The 16544-nt window shown below is 35.3% G+C and overlaps 1 protein-coding gene across 4 annotated transcripts in view; it reads right to left on the minus strand.

Moving 5' to 3' along the window:
- Positions 1-16544, minus strand: part of in (inturned planar cell polarity protein) — a 666765-nt gene that overhangs the window by 178694 nt on the left and 471527 nt on the right. For all 4 annotated transcript variants that reach the window (XM_081752327.1, XM_081752329.1, XM_081752330.1 and 1 more), the window contains exon 10: positions 12029-12082. In XM_081752327.1, coding sequence (XP_081608453.1) covers positions 12029-12082 — 54 coding nt within the window. The remainder of the gene's footprint in view (positions 1-12028; positions 12083-16544) is intronic.

Raw genomic sequence — 16544 nt, forward strand, 5'->3', positions numbered from 1 at the left:
AATACAGTGTCATCCCACGAAATCATTTGAGCAAGTGCTTTTCAGGAGGAAAGATGTGTACTTCTAACGATAAAGAGTTCATCTTCGCAAGCTATTATCCAATAAATATATTTCAAACAAAACATGTGATGATTGGTATCAGTGCTAGAACATTTGAACCTGTGATTCGATTGGGCAAAGCAGAACAATTTGGTGTACAACTGACCTGTAAAGAATGGCAAATATTATGTTCACGAATAGACCAAATGAACGATTATTTTCATGATGAGCTAAATGTGACCATAGTCAAATCATTAGGCTCAAATCATGAAGTGGTGCTGCGTACAGTCCTCGAAGAGAAGATGGTGCTGTTACGTAAAAAGAGTACATTCCATGTCCCTCGCAACATGGTGTATCTAACCCAAACTGAATGGAACAAATTCATCAGCGTATTTCAGTGTGTGAAACATGCAGTGGAAGTGTGCAACAAAAGTAGTATATTCCTGAAAAAGTACTATTTTGAAAAATGTGTTATGCATATTGTACAACATGTATCTAGATATTGTGATGGTTGTCAACATCGTTCGTGGGTGCATACCTGTATTGATAAACAGTTTATTTGTGATCAAATGGACATTGAGTTTCCACCAATTGATATTGCATTAGACCTTAAAAGACTTCAATTGGAATTAAAATTATATGCTAAAGACAAACTAGTGCAAGAAGTTCAAAATACATTGTATCGACAATATCCAGAACCACTATCTGGTATGGATGTATGTGGAGTGTAATAAAATGATCCATTTCAATGAATTGTGTTTTTTCATTTCAAGTACAACCCCAGGTTCTGACGTGTACTATTGCACCACAATGTTGTCAAAGGTTTTTGTTCTAAACAGTTCCAGTTCTTTACTAATAAGTGCACAAACTTTAAAAATGTCAAACCAAACTTTGAAACAAAAATTTAGAACAAAAAATCTTTGAAACAAAATTTTGAAACGAAAAAATTCAAACAAACAATTTCAAACGAAAAAAATTCAAACAAAATTTTGAAGCGAAAAAAAATTTCAAACAAAATTTTGAAACAAAAAATTCAAACAAAAATTTGAAAGCAAGAATTTTCAAAGAAAAAGTTTCAAACAAAAAAAATTTCAAACTAAAAAAATTTTACGTTTCACGGTTAACCGTCAAACTTTATCCGGTTTTTAACTATTCGATTAACACATAAACGGTTTTGATCATATTTCTCAGTGAGTGCAAAATGTTGAACGAAACCAAGATTTTTAAATGTTAAACAAATCTTAAAACTGAATACAGCAAAGATTTGAAAATCATCAACCAATCAGATTGCACGAAAGATAGTGATCAACCAATCAGATTGCAGGAAAGATAGTGATCAACCAATCAGATTGCAGGAAAGATAGTGATCATCCAATCAAATTGCATTAACAATAACTTTGCTAGTGTCAGATTACATCACCTTATGATTAAATTTCAAACTGTTGTAGCATGTATTGCCTTTCGTCTATGAGTCATAAGATTCAATAAGGTTAGTTATCAGATTTCAAATCAATCACCACCAATGATCTTAGACTATGAGCTGTGACTAAAGTTCAATGTATTGTTTCAAATTTCGCACCTTATGTTAAAATTCTGTTTATCACCATTCCCAAATTTAAAGAATACTTCTCTTGATATACCTAAGTCTTAGAGTTAATCATATCATTATATGTTCAATAAGGTCAATAATGTCCGTCAATTGTTTACCTGAGTAGAACCAACTGTTTTCTAGAAGTGTGTGTGTGTACTCAAACTTAAGAAGTACCACAACAAAGGAAATGAATCCCTGTACACTACCTCATCAAGGACAATCACGTGGTACAACGTCTTGCTTACGTTTATATTTGGCGGGAATAATCAAAACCAATGACGCATTAAAATTATCCTACAAAGTTTCAATGTACCAATGTCCTGGACTCCTAATCCCATCATAGGTCAATAACCGATCACGTGATCATAATGATTTACCCAATGAATGAGATACTATCCAATTACCAATTATTGATATGACAATAAGAAATGTACCCCTTCCAAAATTTAAGATTGGTACACAAATACACCTGTGTCTTATGAAAAAAGTAATAAATCCTGTACTTATTCAATAATAAAGCCGGTCAATAACATTTAAATTTTGAATATTTGGCCATAAGAGGAACATCAACATCTACAACGGGTCCTAGAAAACGTTTACCGAATTTTGTTATTTGATAATTCCCAAATTTAAAAGGGAACATAAACATATAAAGGTAATAAACCATATAACACGCTAAATAGGGGTCAATAACCTCCGAAATTTGATTTTTGGTAGTTCTTTACCTATGAAAAGGGAACGATGTGGACCATCCAAATTTATAGTGGTACATATTGGAGACCTGTACTATGATACCAAATGCTTATATTAAACAATTTCTAAAACCGAGTGGATGAGCCAAGATACCCCTCCCAAATTTTTAAAGGATGCATCAATGTACCCATATCTTATGATAGGAAATGAACCTATATACATGACCATATAACCATATAAGGTAATAAAACCTCATCAAAGGGGAGAAATTGGGCCAAAAACCAAACACATGGTACAACATATTGCTTATGTTTATATTTTAGCAATTTTGTACCCCTAAAAGAGAACGATGTGGACCACCCAAATTTATCATGATACATGTTGAGTCATGTACTATGATACCGAATCCCCTCCCGGGGTGCATCAATGTACCTATGTCTTATGATAGGGAATGAACACCTATACATTACCATATAAGGTAATAGGACCTCATCCAAAGGAATAAATTAGGTCAAAAACCAAACACGTGGTACAACGTAATGCTTACGTTTATATTTTGTCAATTTTGTACCCCTAAAAGGGAACGAGGTGGACCACCCAAATTTATCATAATACATATTAGGGTCTTGTACTATAATACCAAATGTTTAAATTGGGCAATTTCCAAAATTTAAGGGGTGGGCCAAAGTACCCCTCCCAAATTTTTAAAGGAGTGCACAAATATACCCATATCTTATGAAAGGTAATGGACCCCTATACATGACCATATAACTAAATAGGATAATAACACCTCATCAAAGGGGATAAAATCGACCAAAAGCCAAACACATGGTATAACGTATTGCTTACGTTTATATTTTGGCAATTTTGTACCCCTAGAAGGAAACGAGGTGGACCGCCCAAATTTATCATAATACATGTTAGGGTCCAGTACTATAATACCAAATATATAAAATGATCAATTTCCAAAATTTAAGGGGTGGGCCAAGGTACCCCTCCCAAATTTTTAAAGGGGTGCACAAATGTACCTATGTCTTATGATAGGGAATAGACCCCTATACATAACCATATAAGGTAATAGGACTTCATCCAAGGAAATAAATTGGGCCAAAATACCAAACACGTGGTACAACGTATTGCTTACGTTTATATTTTGGCAAATTTGTACCCCTAGAAGGGAACAAGGTGGACCACCCAAATTTATCATAATACATGTTAGGGTGCAGTACTATAATACCAAATGTTTAAATTGGTCAATTTCCAAAATTTAAGGGGGTGGGCCAAGGTGCCCCTCCCAAATTTTTCAAGGGGTGCACAAATATACCCATATCTTATGAAAGGGAATGGACCCCTATACATGACCATATAACCATATAAGGTAATAACACCTCATCAAAGGGGATAAATTGAGCCAAAAACCAAACACGTGGTATAACGTATTGCTTACGTTTATATTTTTGGCAATTTTGTACCCCTAGAAGGAAATGAGGTGGACCACCCAAATTTATCATAATACATATTAGGGTCCTGTACTATAATACCCAATGTTTAAATTGGTCAATTTCCAAAATTTAAGGGGTGGGCCAAGGTACCCCTCCCAAATTTTTCAAGGGGTGCATTAATATACCCATGTCTTATGAAAGGGAATGAACCCCTGTATACGCCCATATAACCATATAGGGTAATAACACCTCATCAAAGGGGATAAATTAGGTCAAAAACCCCCGAAATTTGAATTTTTGGCAATTTTTTACCCATAAAAGGGAACGACATAGACACCCAATACTAATAGAGGTACATACTATGGTCCTAGGCTACCATACCAAATTTTTAGATTTGGCAATTTCCAAAATTAAAGGGGGCTGGTCCTATGTACCCCTGCCAAAATTTAGGGGGTGGGCCATGGTACCCCTGCCAAAATTTAGAGGGGGTGGTCCTATGTACCCCTAGGTCATTGACCCCAGGCCAAGGTCATTGACCTTTCACCCCGGTCATAAAAGAGAGTGAGGATGAGTCATTCGGGCCAACGGGGGTCCCTACTACTGTTACCTACCCCTAACCGCACAGGGCCATCTTTGGTAGAATAAAAAATGCTACGTGATATTTAATCATGCAAGGGGAGATGATGCTGTAAATATATTTCTTATTCATTTTGTCTGCCCTGCTTATCAGAAATTTCTTTCTGTTGGAAGGATACTAAAACGAGAGGGGCAAAATAAAACGTCGTACCCCCTCCTACATGGTTGCTCAAAAAATTACTAAAGAAAGCATTTTAAACTAAGATATCTAAGAATTAAACTAAGAAATTAAGATATCCTTACATTATGTAAGGATGGCATATTCAGGATTATTATTATTATTATTATTATTATTATTATTATTATTATTATTATTATTATTATTATTATATGAATGTTTTTGAAGCACCGAAATTTTGTGAGACGAACAGAGGAATGTAGAGGTTTAAGATGGGTGGTCATAGGGAGGAAAAACCAGGATTTTTTTTCTGTCTGACTCTCTAACGTAAAGATTATGTGCTGAAGGTAAGAAGTATCATCATTCTACAATAGGTTGCTTTTACGTAGAATACCAATTACTTGAGTTTTCCTCCTTCGAGCTACTTATCTCATGTGGTAAATTCAAAACAATTTCAATTTAATACAAATACATTGTAAAACTTTTCCGTAATTAAACATCTAGGGAAAATTAAACATTTAATAGGAAAATCTGTTATCAAAATATCAAAACAAGTAGATAGAAGACTATCTAGTGAGAAATGTTTTGAAACTTTATAAAATTCTCCAAATTAGAATTAACATTTACAGGGAAACATTCGTTATGCACCAGTGAGCATAACGTATAGTGAGCAGTGAGCACAGGGGAAATAATTACGAAACTGTTTGCAAACTAAATTAGGGACGCTAATGCAAGTGCGACAACGACTTTTTTTTTTTGGTATCATCATGAGTTTTACACATATGTTACAATTTGATTTTTTCCCACATAAAAAAATAAAAATAAATAACCATACTAATAAGACAACGGCACTTCGAGGGAGATTCGAACCCACTACCTTCGGCATACAAACTCGTTGCTTTAACTAACTGAGCTATTTGTTTTCTAACGTGAACTGAGCCTGTTCTACGGTAAAGACAACTTTTCATTACGGTCGCGCTACCAATTCGTCCTTTTCCATAGATAATTTCCACTTTTTGCGCTATCTTTACGTTAATACTTGGCATATATTCATATATCTGGAGTTTGCAGATAATGCACGTAATAAGACATATTAGAAATATTTCGTTAAAAGTTTCGTCTGTAGATTTAATCCAGATTTCTCTCAAGAACATAGATGTCGCTGCTTCGTGTTGAACTGCAGAATTCCCTCGCGTTCTTCAAAATTTCCCACTTTAGCTGAGTTGGTAATTCTCGAGATTTCTGTCGATTTAATGTTTTTTGCTTCTAATTTATTTATTTTAAGCTAATATCTAACACAAATATTAAAAACGGGTTTGTTATTAACCTATCCTGCTGGGGAAACCTTCCGAAATTTCGAACATATAAAGAAAACAGAGGTATTTTCAAAAACTTCAAAATAAAGAGAGACGTCATTTATTTTGCTCATAGTAGTACACTTCATTAATAGGCCAGTCAATGAAGGGTCGAATAAGGAAAAAAATGGTGGAAAGCTAGAACAAATTTTATTTTCTTTATATAAGTGTCCGTAACAACATACTAATTTTGCACCACTCTACCACCCCTGATTTGGCCGTCATCTTGGAAAAATGGCACCAAAAATTAGTTTTTTGTAAATATCTCGCATGGAAAGCATTTTAGAGCAAAACATGTTATTACAAGAAATAATCTACATTAAATTCTCTACAAGAAATGTCTTCATTTTTTCTCTAGGATGCACCATTTAGACGCTAAAGGCGTGGCAAATTACGCATTTTTCTTTCAGTATCGCTTTATAGCAGAACCTTAACGAACATTTTCTGATACTATTTTGTTTTAATGATTTTTCGTATTTAAAATATAAATTAATACATTTTTCATTCATTGCAGGTGTAACTAAGGATAAGTAACCAGGTCTATTAGATCACTTATGTTGAAAATGTCAGCTAAAAAATGTTTTATCTGTGAGAAACTTCTCGGTGATGGTGTTACATGTATAGTAAAAAAAAAAAAAAAAAAAAAATAGTAGACTGCAGTATTAAAGTGAAGGATGGAAATGACTGTCAACTTAAGGGACTGAGAAGTGTTACACTTCATGAAAAGAGTAGAAAAGTTTACACAAAAACAAGAAGTAGCAAAGCGTTGCTATTACAACGTACTTAATCATCTACGCCGATAATTCTTCGGTCAGAAGTACTAAGATTTAATTTTCAAGAAGCCTATTTGTTTTGTAGACAATGTTAATCAGATGAATTTTTAAAGGGACAGGATAAGAAATTTGTGAGTGAGCGTAAGAGTGTACATCGTGTCGAAACCATTCAAGTTAAATATTCTATTATGGAAGCAGCCGACAGAAGAAATGACGACTGGGGCAAAGAAGTTAGTATTAGGATTGGCAATATTCATGATTTAGTTGCTGCTGAAGCCAGATATCATTCCTCATGCATTAAAAAGTTCTACAAGATTTCTTCTGGAATGAAACGTGGTCGTCCGAAAGATAATGTTGTTTCAGATGTCATGACTTATGCTTTCAACTACCTGGAAGCTTACAAAGAAGAGTGCCAATTTTCATTCAGTGAATTTTTTCAAGATTATAATGATACACTACCAACTGAAAAGCAATAAGAACTAAACTCAAAGAAAATTACTCAGAAGATATTTTCATATCAACAAACAAATGACGCAGGATGGAGAAGAGCCGAAACTTGAAAGAGAGCTTCCTCAGAATATGGTGCACACAGTTCTAACGAAGACAGAGCATTAAGAAAATGCTTACTACCATACTTTTGATTAAGATGCACCGCAAGTCCTACTTGCGATGAGGCTGAAATATATTTTGGTGTAGCTGCTGCAATTATGACATGAGAAATTGTTATAGTCCCCCCCCCCCATTTTGTGCTATTACCTGTCTTGTTTTTCAAGATAATAGTATTGAGAAGGCATTTTAAGGTTCCAGGAATGAATGAATCAACGTCATTCAAAGTTTATCTGCTCATGGCTATTCATCAGTTTCATAAATCTGGGATCTGGTATCTTCAGCAATTATTTGCCCGGCTGTCATTATAATTCTCAACTTCTTTTCGTCCATATAGGTGTACTTAGCTTTTGACGATCATACTATGTATCCGTGAGAATTTTATGCCCTGTATCACGGAAGCAAATTATGGACTTCATGTTTTTGTTTGTTGGTATAATAATATCTTCTGAGTAATTTTCTTTCAGTTTAGTTCGTTTTTTTTTTTTTTTTTTTTAGTTGGTAATGCATCATTATAATCTTGAAAAATTTCACTGAATGAAAATTGGCAGTCTTCCTTCTTAGCTTCTATAAAAATCTTTATCTTGAAAGGTTTCGACGCGATGTACACTCTCACACTCACTCACAATTTTTTTTATCCTGTCCCTCTAAAAATTCATCTGATTAACATTGTCCACAAAACGGATAGACTTCTTGAAAATTAAATCTTAGTACTTCTGACCTAGGGGTTATCGGCGTAGGTGATGCAGTACGTTGAAACGGCAACGCTTTGCTACTTCTTGTTTTTGTGTAAACTTTTCTACTCTTTTCATGAAGTGTAACACTTCTCAGTCCCTTAAGTTGACAGTCATTTTCATCTTTCGCTTTAATACGGCAGTCTACTAATTTCTTTCTTTCTTTTTTTTTAACTATACCTGTAACACCATCACCGAGAAGTTTCTCACAGATAAAACATTTATTAGTTGACATCTTCAACATAAGTGATCTAATAGACCTGATTACTTATCCTTAGTTACACCTGCAATGAATGAAAAATATATTAATTTATATTTCATATAAGAAAAATCATTAAAACAAAATAGTATCAGAAAATTCTCATTAAGGTTCTGCTATAAAGCGATGTTGAAAGAAAAATGCGTAATTTGCCACGCCTATAACATCTAAACGGTGCATCCTAGAGAAAAAATGAAAACATATCTTGTAGAGAATTTAATGTAGATTATTTTTTTGCAATAACATGTTTTGCTCTAAAATGTTTTTCATGCGAGATATTTGCAAAAAAACTAATTTTTGGCGCCATTTTTCCAAGATGATGGCCAAATCAGGAGTGGTAGAGTAGTGCAAAATTAGTATGTTATTACGGACACTTATATACAGAAAACAAAATTTATTCCAGCTTTCCACCATTTTTTTCCTTATTCGACCCTAAATCATCCTTTAATGATTGGCCTATAATAAGATTAAAATTTCTTCTTTGTTGCTATTCCGAGATTCTTAATCATTTCCGTTGGTATTTGATCTATTCCTGGGGCTTTACCATGTTGCATTTTTTTCCAAAGCATTGTCAAGCACTGTAAAATAGATGGTCCTAATTCATTTTCATCCACGTCTTCTTCCTTCTCTATCTCTTCTTCGTTCACTCTGTCTCCTTTGTAGAGTTCTTCAATGTATTCCTTCCATCTTCTTGTTATCTGCCCCTCTTCTATTAGCATTGTTGTTCCGTCCTTGTCTATGATAATGTCTGTGCGTTTCTTTTTCTCACCGAACTGTTTTCTAACCATTCTATATGCCGCTTCTGTATTGCCTTTACTATATTTTGCTCAATTTCTTTGCATATTTTGTTTATCCTGTTTTCTCTGGCCTTCTTTATTTCTCTGTTGATGTGATTTCTGACCTTCTGTATTCCTCTTCTTTGTTTGTTATCTTGGACTGTCTTCTTTGTTCCATCATTTCCAATATTTCTGCTGTTATCCAGGGTTTATATTGCGTTCCCGTTTCCCTTCCTATGTGCTCGTCGGCAGCTTTGTAATCCCTGCTTTCATGGCTTCTCATTTCGAGTCGACGTCATCACCTGCTAAAGCTACCGTAGACGTCTCTTTGTCTGTCGCATTTGCAAATTCCCTTTTTATGTTTTCATCTCTTCTTAGCTTGATTGTGTTCCATCTTTTATTTGGTGTTACCACTTGTTTCCTCTTTAGTCGGAGTTCGCTGTTCATCGAAACTAAATTATGGTATGAGTCAACCTCTGCTCTTGGGTAACTCTTACTGTTCTTCACTTGATTTCTAAATGCTTGTCGGACTAACAGTCTATTTGATATCTTTCTTTGTCTACTGGTCTTGTCCATGTGTATCTTCTTCTTAGTGATTGTTCGAAGAGAGTGTTCGTTACAGTCAGATTATGGCTTTTGCAGAACTCAATTAATCGTGTACCTCTCGCATTCCTTTCTCCTAGGCCGAAATTCCCAATTACATTCTCTTCTTTGCCTTCGCCAACTACTGCGTTCCAGTCACCCATGATGATTAAATTGTCCTGGTCTTCAACTTTCATCAATAATTCTTCTATTTGCTCATAGATTTCTTCTACTTCCTTATCTGTGTAGCTCGATGTAGGCATATATACTTGGATTATCGTCATATTTCTCGGTTCGGTTGCTATCTTCAACATTATTATCTTTTCATTGTATCTCCAACTGCCCATGACTTTTTGTCCAATGTTCTTATTCAAGACAAAACCGACTCCTGCCGTACCGTTTGCAGCTCCTGAGTAAATCATTCTGAAGTCCCCGCTTTACATGTCTCCTCCACCAGGCCATCTAACTTCGCTGATTCCCAAGATATCTATCTTCATACGTTCCATTTCCTTCTTTAGGTTTTCCAGTTTTCCACACTGTAACAGCGATCGCACATTCCAGGTTCCTATCCTGCAGGAATTTCGTTTGATGACGACCGAAGAGGTCCTGCTGTGTTTCCCTCCACTTCCGGGGATGACACTCTGTGAAACAGTAGTGTCGTATTCCCTAATATTACATTTTCTTATTTCTCTTTCCATGTTGTTTTCTAGGGACTGAGTAAAGTGGTGCTGTCCCATGTCCTTCCATCATGTTCCTGCCTGTTTTTGCCCACATCTGAGCCTTGCTAATGTCAATCATCTTCAGCAGCCTCAGTGTGGTAATGGCAGAGTGCTGCCCACTACCATAATATCTCTCTTCGTCTGACTCCTACCCCTAAAGACCTGTCCGGCATGGGAAGCCCTCTGATAGCGAAGCTATCTCCGGCATAGCTCTTGGGATCATTAGAGTACGCAAGCTCCCCCCCCCCCCGCGGCATGGTGGAGATGATATAAATTCCACTATTGTACCTTACAATGTCCGTCCGGAAAAGTAATCTCATCAAGTCTGCAAGTGTGAAAAAAATTATTTATATAATAGTAAGAATAAAAAACACACACATTAAAATTCTTTAAAATATTGTTTTCCTGCGTCGATATATATTTATGGCAGTGGCGGATCTAGCTCGGGGCCGGAGGGTCAAGGCCCCCAGTTTTTGAGTGATAAAAATATTTGAAGCTATTATTTATATATTTTAAAAGTTTACAGTAAAGTTATGACATACCTATCATAGTCTGGGTTCTAGCTGTCCCCTCCCACTTTTTACCTTCTAGATCCGCCACTGATTTCCAGTAGGATTTCCAATCTGCGTAGGCATACTGGAACGTCTTTTCAGGAAATGCGTTTAAAGCCATTTCACAAGCTGCTTTCACGTTGTCAATTGTTCTGTAACTATGTCCTTTCAGGGAGGATTTGAAACGATGAAATAAAAATAATTATACGGGAACCAAAACATTGTCCTAAAAGAGGGGATCATTTTTCACACATTTCCAAAACGTCTTGAGAAATTTCCATTTAGAGAAATTTTTAGTCGTCGGTCAGAATTCTTGGGACAAGCTTCGCACATACTTTTCTCATGTGCAAATCGTTGGTCAGAATTTCGTAGACGATAGTTTTTGAAATATTTAACATGTAAGCTATTAAACGAATACTCATTTGACGGTCTGTTTGCAAAAGTTCTTTCACACGAGTCACATTTTCGTTGTTTCAGGAGGTTGACGGGCGTCCAGCGCCGGCTTCGTCGTCGACCTCTTCACGTCCTTCCAAAATCGCCTTGTGTCTTATGTAGACTTGCCATAAACACTCATCTCCAAAGACCCATTGAACCATTGGAAAAGCTTCCGCTGCTGACTTGCCGAGTTTCACACAAAACTTGATCGCGTATCTTTGTTCCAGTGAGCACTGCATCAAGACTTGCACAAGAGACAAAACAGAGGCTTACGAAATTGATCGTCCTTCACCTCCGAGAGTTCGGAGACAACTGAGCAAGTATTCGTTCGTAGTTGAGTTACAAAACCATCGATTCCGGCAGATAGAGCACGCTGCAACGTACAGTAGTTTCAAAATAAAATGTATGACCCTATTTTCTGGACAGAACTTGTATGCATCTGTACCAATTCACGATATCTACAGACGATATCTACAGAAGAATACAAAGTTTATAGAAAAAATATTAACACGTACATGTATTACGTTGGTTTCGTTAATTTCTATGCATTGTATAAATTTCGAGCATACGTTTAATTTATTTAAGAGATTATTGACATTGAATATTCTAACTTGTACAGAAACAATATATATACAGAAACAATTGTGGTACACAATAATATATCAAATTTAGTTACTGGTAAATATGCAGACACAATAGATTCAATACTAAGTACTTACAAATTCCCCAAAATCCGCTGCTTCCAATTGACTCAAAGCATCATCAACCTGCATCTGAAACAAGAAAGACATACGCAATAGTCTTAGAGCAATTTTGACACTGAAGAAAACACTAATTGTAATACACAGCAAACAGTCTAGACTGCTATTGGAGCCAATCCATTCTAAGTAACCAAGCATGTGTCGCACGACCATCACCCCAAAATCTAATTTTTTCATGAATGTTTATCCTATATCAGGCTACTTCAAAACCACAATTAATTAATTTTTACATCATCACATGGCAACACAGGGGCTGGCGCCATTTTGCGTTTTTTCGATTTTAGGCATTTATGTTGTTTTGAATATCTCAGCATGTTTTTGTCGTACCAAATTGAAAATTGCTGGACGTCTCCAACTCGTGCAGAGCTAAAACTTTGATCTGTTAACATTGTTTCCTAAAACCACTTCAGGGGAGTGAAATCAGGTCTGCAGTAGCAACATTTTTCGACATTGAAAACATGTTTGGGAAGAGGAAACAACTGACGTAGAGGTCTGAATTTGTGTGCATGTAGTAGGGGGACATAGATTAACACACAAAAATTTACAGACGTGTAGCTGCTTCCAAAGGCCTGAAAAAAATTCGTAAAGTTGGGGAATTGTACCAAATTAGCATATTTCACTGTCCAATATCTCCAATGGGCCTGAATTTAAAAAAATATGATATTTTGGGAATAGTTAGTCCTTTAGTATACCACAACATACAGCAAAATACGTTTCGTGTTTTTGAGCAGAAGAGGGTCAAAGTATTAAATAATGACGTCATACTTTAGGAGGTGTTTTGTTCATATATATATATATATATATATATATATATTTTGGACATTGAAAACATGTTTCGGAAGAGGAAACAACTGACGTAAAGGTTTCAATTTGTATGTGCACGTACTCCGAGGTCATAAGTTAATACACAAAAATTTACATACCTCTACCTGTTCCCAAAGGTCTGAAAAAAATCGTAAAATTGGGGAATTATGCCAATTTAGCATATTTCACTGTCCAATATCTCCACTGGGCCTGGATAAAAAAAAAAATCTGAAATTTTGGGAATAGTTAGTCCTTTAGTACATCATAACACACAAACAAATCGCGTTTCGTGTTTTTGAGCAGAAGGGGGTCAAAGTATTAAGTAATGATGTTTACATTCCGCAGTCAGTGTTTACAGCGAGTAAGTGTTTACTGACTTGAGAATGTAGATCACACGAAAAGACAACAGTCTCCTGCATGAGTTGATAGTTAAAACAAGAATAAACATGATTGAGTATCATTGATATAGCAAGCAGCAAGAGCAAGGAGTACTTACGGACTTTTTGTCAAGGGTGCATTTTGACTTTCCTTGATAGCGGCATTCTTCACCAGTGCTGCTGTGGGTGTGATAAGACAGTGTCACAACTAGAGGAAAGAAACGAGCTTGAGAGCCTTGACTGGACTAACCATTCATCCTACTTTATTTTACTTCACAACAAATTTCCAGATTTTATGAACAAAACGCCTCCTAGAGAATGACGTCATTACTCAATACTTTGACTCCCTTCTGCTCAAAAACACACAACGCGCTTTGTTGTGTGTTATGGTATACTAAAGGAATAACTGTTCATAAAATTTCAGATTTTTTTATCCAGTCCCATTGGAGATATTGGACAGCGAAATATGCTAATTTGGCATAATTTTCCCCAACTTTACGATTTTTTCAGGCCTTTGGGAGCAGCTACAGGTCTGTAAATTTTTGTGTATTAATTTATGACCCCGCACACACAAATTCAGACCTTTAAGTCAGTTGTTTCCTCTTTCCAGACATATCTTCAATGTCGGAAAATGTTGCTACTGAGACACTGATTTCATCCCCTACAAGTGGTTTGAGGGAAAAGTGTTAAGAGATCAAAGTTTTAGCTCTGCACGAGTTGGAGACGTCCAGCAATTTTCAATTTGGTACGACAAATATGTGCTGAGATATTCAAAACAACGTAAACGTCTAAAATCGAAAAAACGCAAAATGGCGGGAGTCGTTGCGTCGCCATGGTATGTTGGAAAAAAATAATTAATTGTGGTTTTGAAGTATCCTGATATAGGATAAACATTCATGAAAAAATTAGATTTTTTGGAGATGGTCGAGCGGCAATTTTTCTTTCTTCTCGATCACTTTGTATGGATTGATGCATTGATAAAAAATAAAGATTAGTCATCTGAAAGTTGGCGGAAGCAATATAAAGGAAATAAATACATGCCAGTGCTCGCCACTACTGGCAGTACACTCTTCTTAGTGAATTACGAAGAGATGGATGCTTCTGTGGTATTCTGTCTGAACTGTGAGTGAAGCTAATCCTCTCCTTCATTGTTCGTTCCGACCTAAGTGGGTACATCGCTAACTTTTACTAAACTGTTCAAGTACACACAAATCGCATGACGACATATCAAAGCAGAATAGGCCAGTTTATATCAATAGTGTACTTGCTGGCTCTATGGAAGCCTTGGATATTGTGCAGAAAAATACCAACTATCATTACGAAACGTCTGCAGCAATGACGTTAAGATGTTGAGTTTTTGATCAGTATTATGAACACACTTTATTCCAAGAATAACGTAAGCACAACTTGCAGATTTCCCCGAGTTTCATTTTATTCCGCTTTAGAGATGAAAAAAGTCGGTTCTTTTGCGACGACAGTTTTTTTTTTCATAAAAAGAGGATTTTTGAAAAAAATGGAAATTTCACCTTCCTTAATTTTTTGTTCCCTTTAGAGATGCAAAAAAGTCGGTTCTTTTGGGACGACAGTTTTTTTTTCATAAAGAGAGGATTTTTGAAAAAAAAAAATGGAAATCTCACCTTCCTTAATTTTTTGTTACCTTCTTATTCAATTGCCATTTTTGTTTCTCTGCATCGGGTTCTACAATTAAGACAGACTGTGTTTACAATATTAAATACCTGCAAATCACTGTTTAGTTTAGGGTTTCTATCTTCATTGGTTTTCAAACTGCAATTGCATTGTCGCAAGGAAGTGTAAGTTATGCAACCCACCATATCACAGATGTCATATTAGTTGCCTACCAATTTTACTTAGTACCTGCAATCAGTATATCTTGTCATATGTGTTTTATGAATTTAAACTGATAGGCAAGAGGAAAGTACGATGAACCAAGAAAGAGATACAAAACCATTTTTTGGTTTCGTATAAAATTTTACTTATATCTCGTACTTCATTCGGGAAACAGTTCACTCTGAGCTTCAGATATTCTGTTAGAGCCTAATATGAGTTCACTTTACTCAGGTGGTATGTTATATATGATGTTAGTTTAACATGGTAGTAACACTTCATTATTCACAGAATCCCTATTTTCTTTACTGTTACGTCGTGTCTAAATGTTTATAATAATAATAATAATAATAATAATAATAAATATTTTTAGGTAGCGTATTTAACTTTCTGACCTTCGAATTGCAACGGTCCCAATAACTGATAATGAAATTTAATTTACTCACAAGTAATAAAGTTTCAGTTTACTCATAAATTTAATTGATAATTTTGTTTCACGAAATTTATTACACTTTCAGAACTTAATGCTTACTCGTCTTTTAAACTGAGTTTAACTCACATGTTCATGCACAGAGACTAAGAAATTTTTCATGATTTTTCTCCAAAATAGTAATAAATAATAAATTTTTGTTTTGTGATGTAATGGGAAAATAATAGTGGAACGTATTGTCTTTTATTAATTAGAACTGAGATACATGTGGGGATTAGCAAGTTACAAGTGGGGATTAGAAAGTTCGTGGCCTGACTAGGAAAGAAGCAATCATTCTGTTTGTATACATTAGCTGCATAGCTATATCTGTTGGTGGTTAGGGATGCGCTCGAGTCGAGACATGTCTCGAATCTCGACTCGACTCGACTCGAATTCGAGTCGAGATTCGAGTCGAGACACACTTTGTAAAATTCGAGACGAGTCGAGACAAACGTATTTCTCGACTCGAATTTTCGAGTCGAGACACGAGTCGAGTCGAGACGGTTCTTAAAAATCTCGACTCGACTCGAATGTCTCGAAAATTTTTCTATAATTTTTAATATTATTTTGAAGAAAGTATTCACTCAGAAACAGCCTTGAAACCAATTCCAGCTTTTATTCCTTCAGAAAGCTACAGAACGCATAAAACTAATAGTTAATCTTTAAAGATCAAGATTTAATTTTCAGCTCAATTCAGTTAATTAGAACTAATAGTTAATGTTGTTGTATTTGGTTGTACTGCAAATATAATGATAATAATAATAATTGATTATCTAGTTTGTATAAAACTATTATCCGTAGTTTAAATCTAGTTTGTATAAAACTATTGTGATAAAGTGAACTTCATAAATTCTCTGAATGAGCAGTTGATAGTCTATAGTAATTTAGCATAGTTATAATTATTGTTTTTGTTCCCATGAACACAATAGGGTTACGTAACTTCTGGATTATTCGCTTGCCCAACTATTCTGAGGCTTTA

The sequence above is a fragment of the Thermobia domestica genome, chromosome 3, assembly GCF_964235325.1.
Source record: "Thermobia domestica chromosome 3, izTheDome1.hap1.1, whole genome shotgun sequence".
NCBI classification, from domain to species: Eukaryota; Metazoa; Arthropoda; class Insecta; order Zygentoma; family Lepismatidae; genus Thermobia; species Thermobia domestica.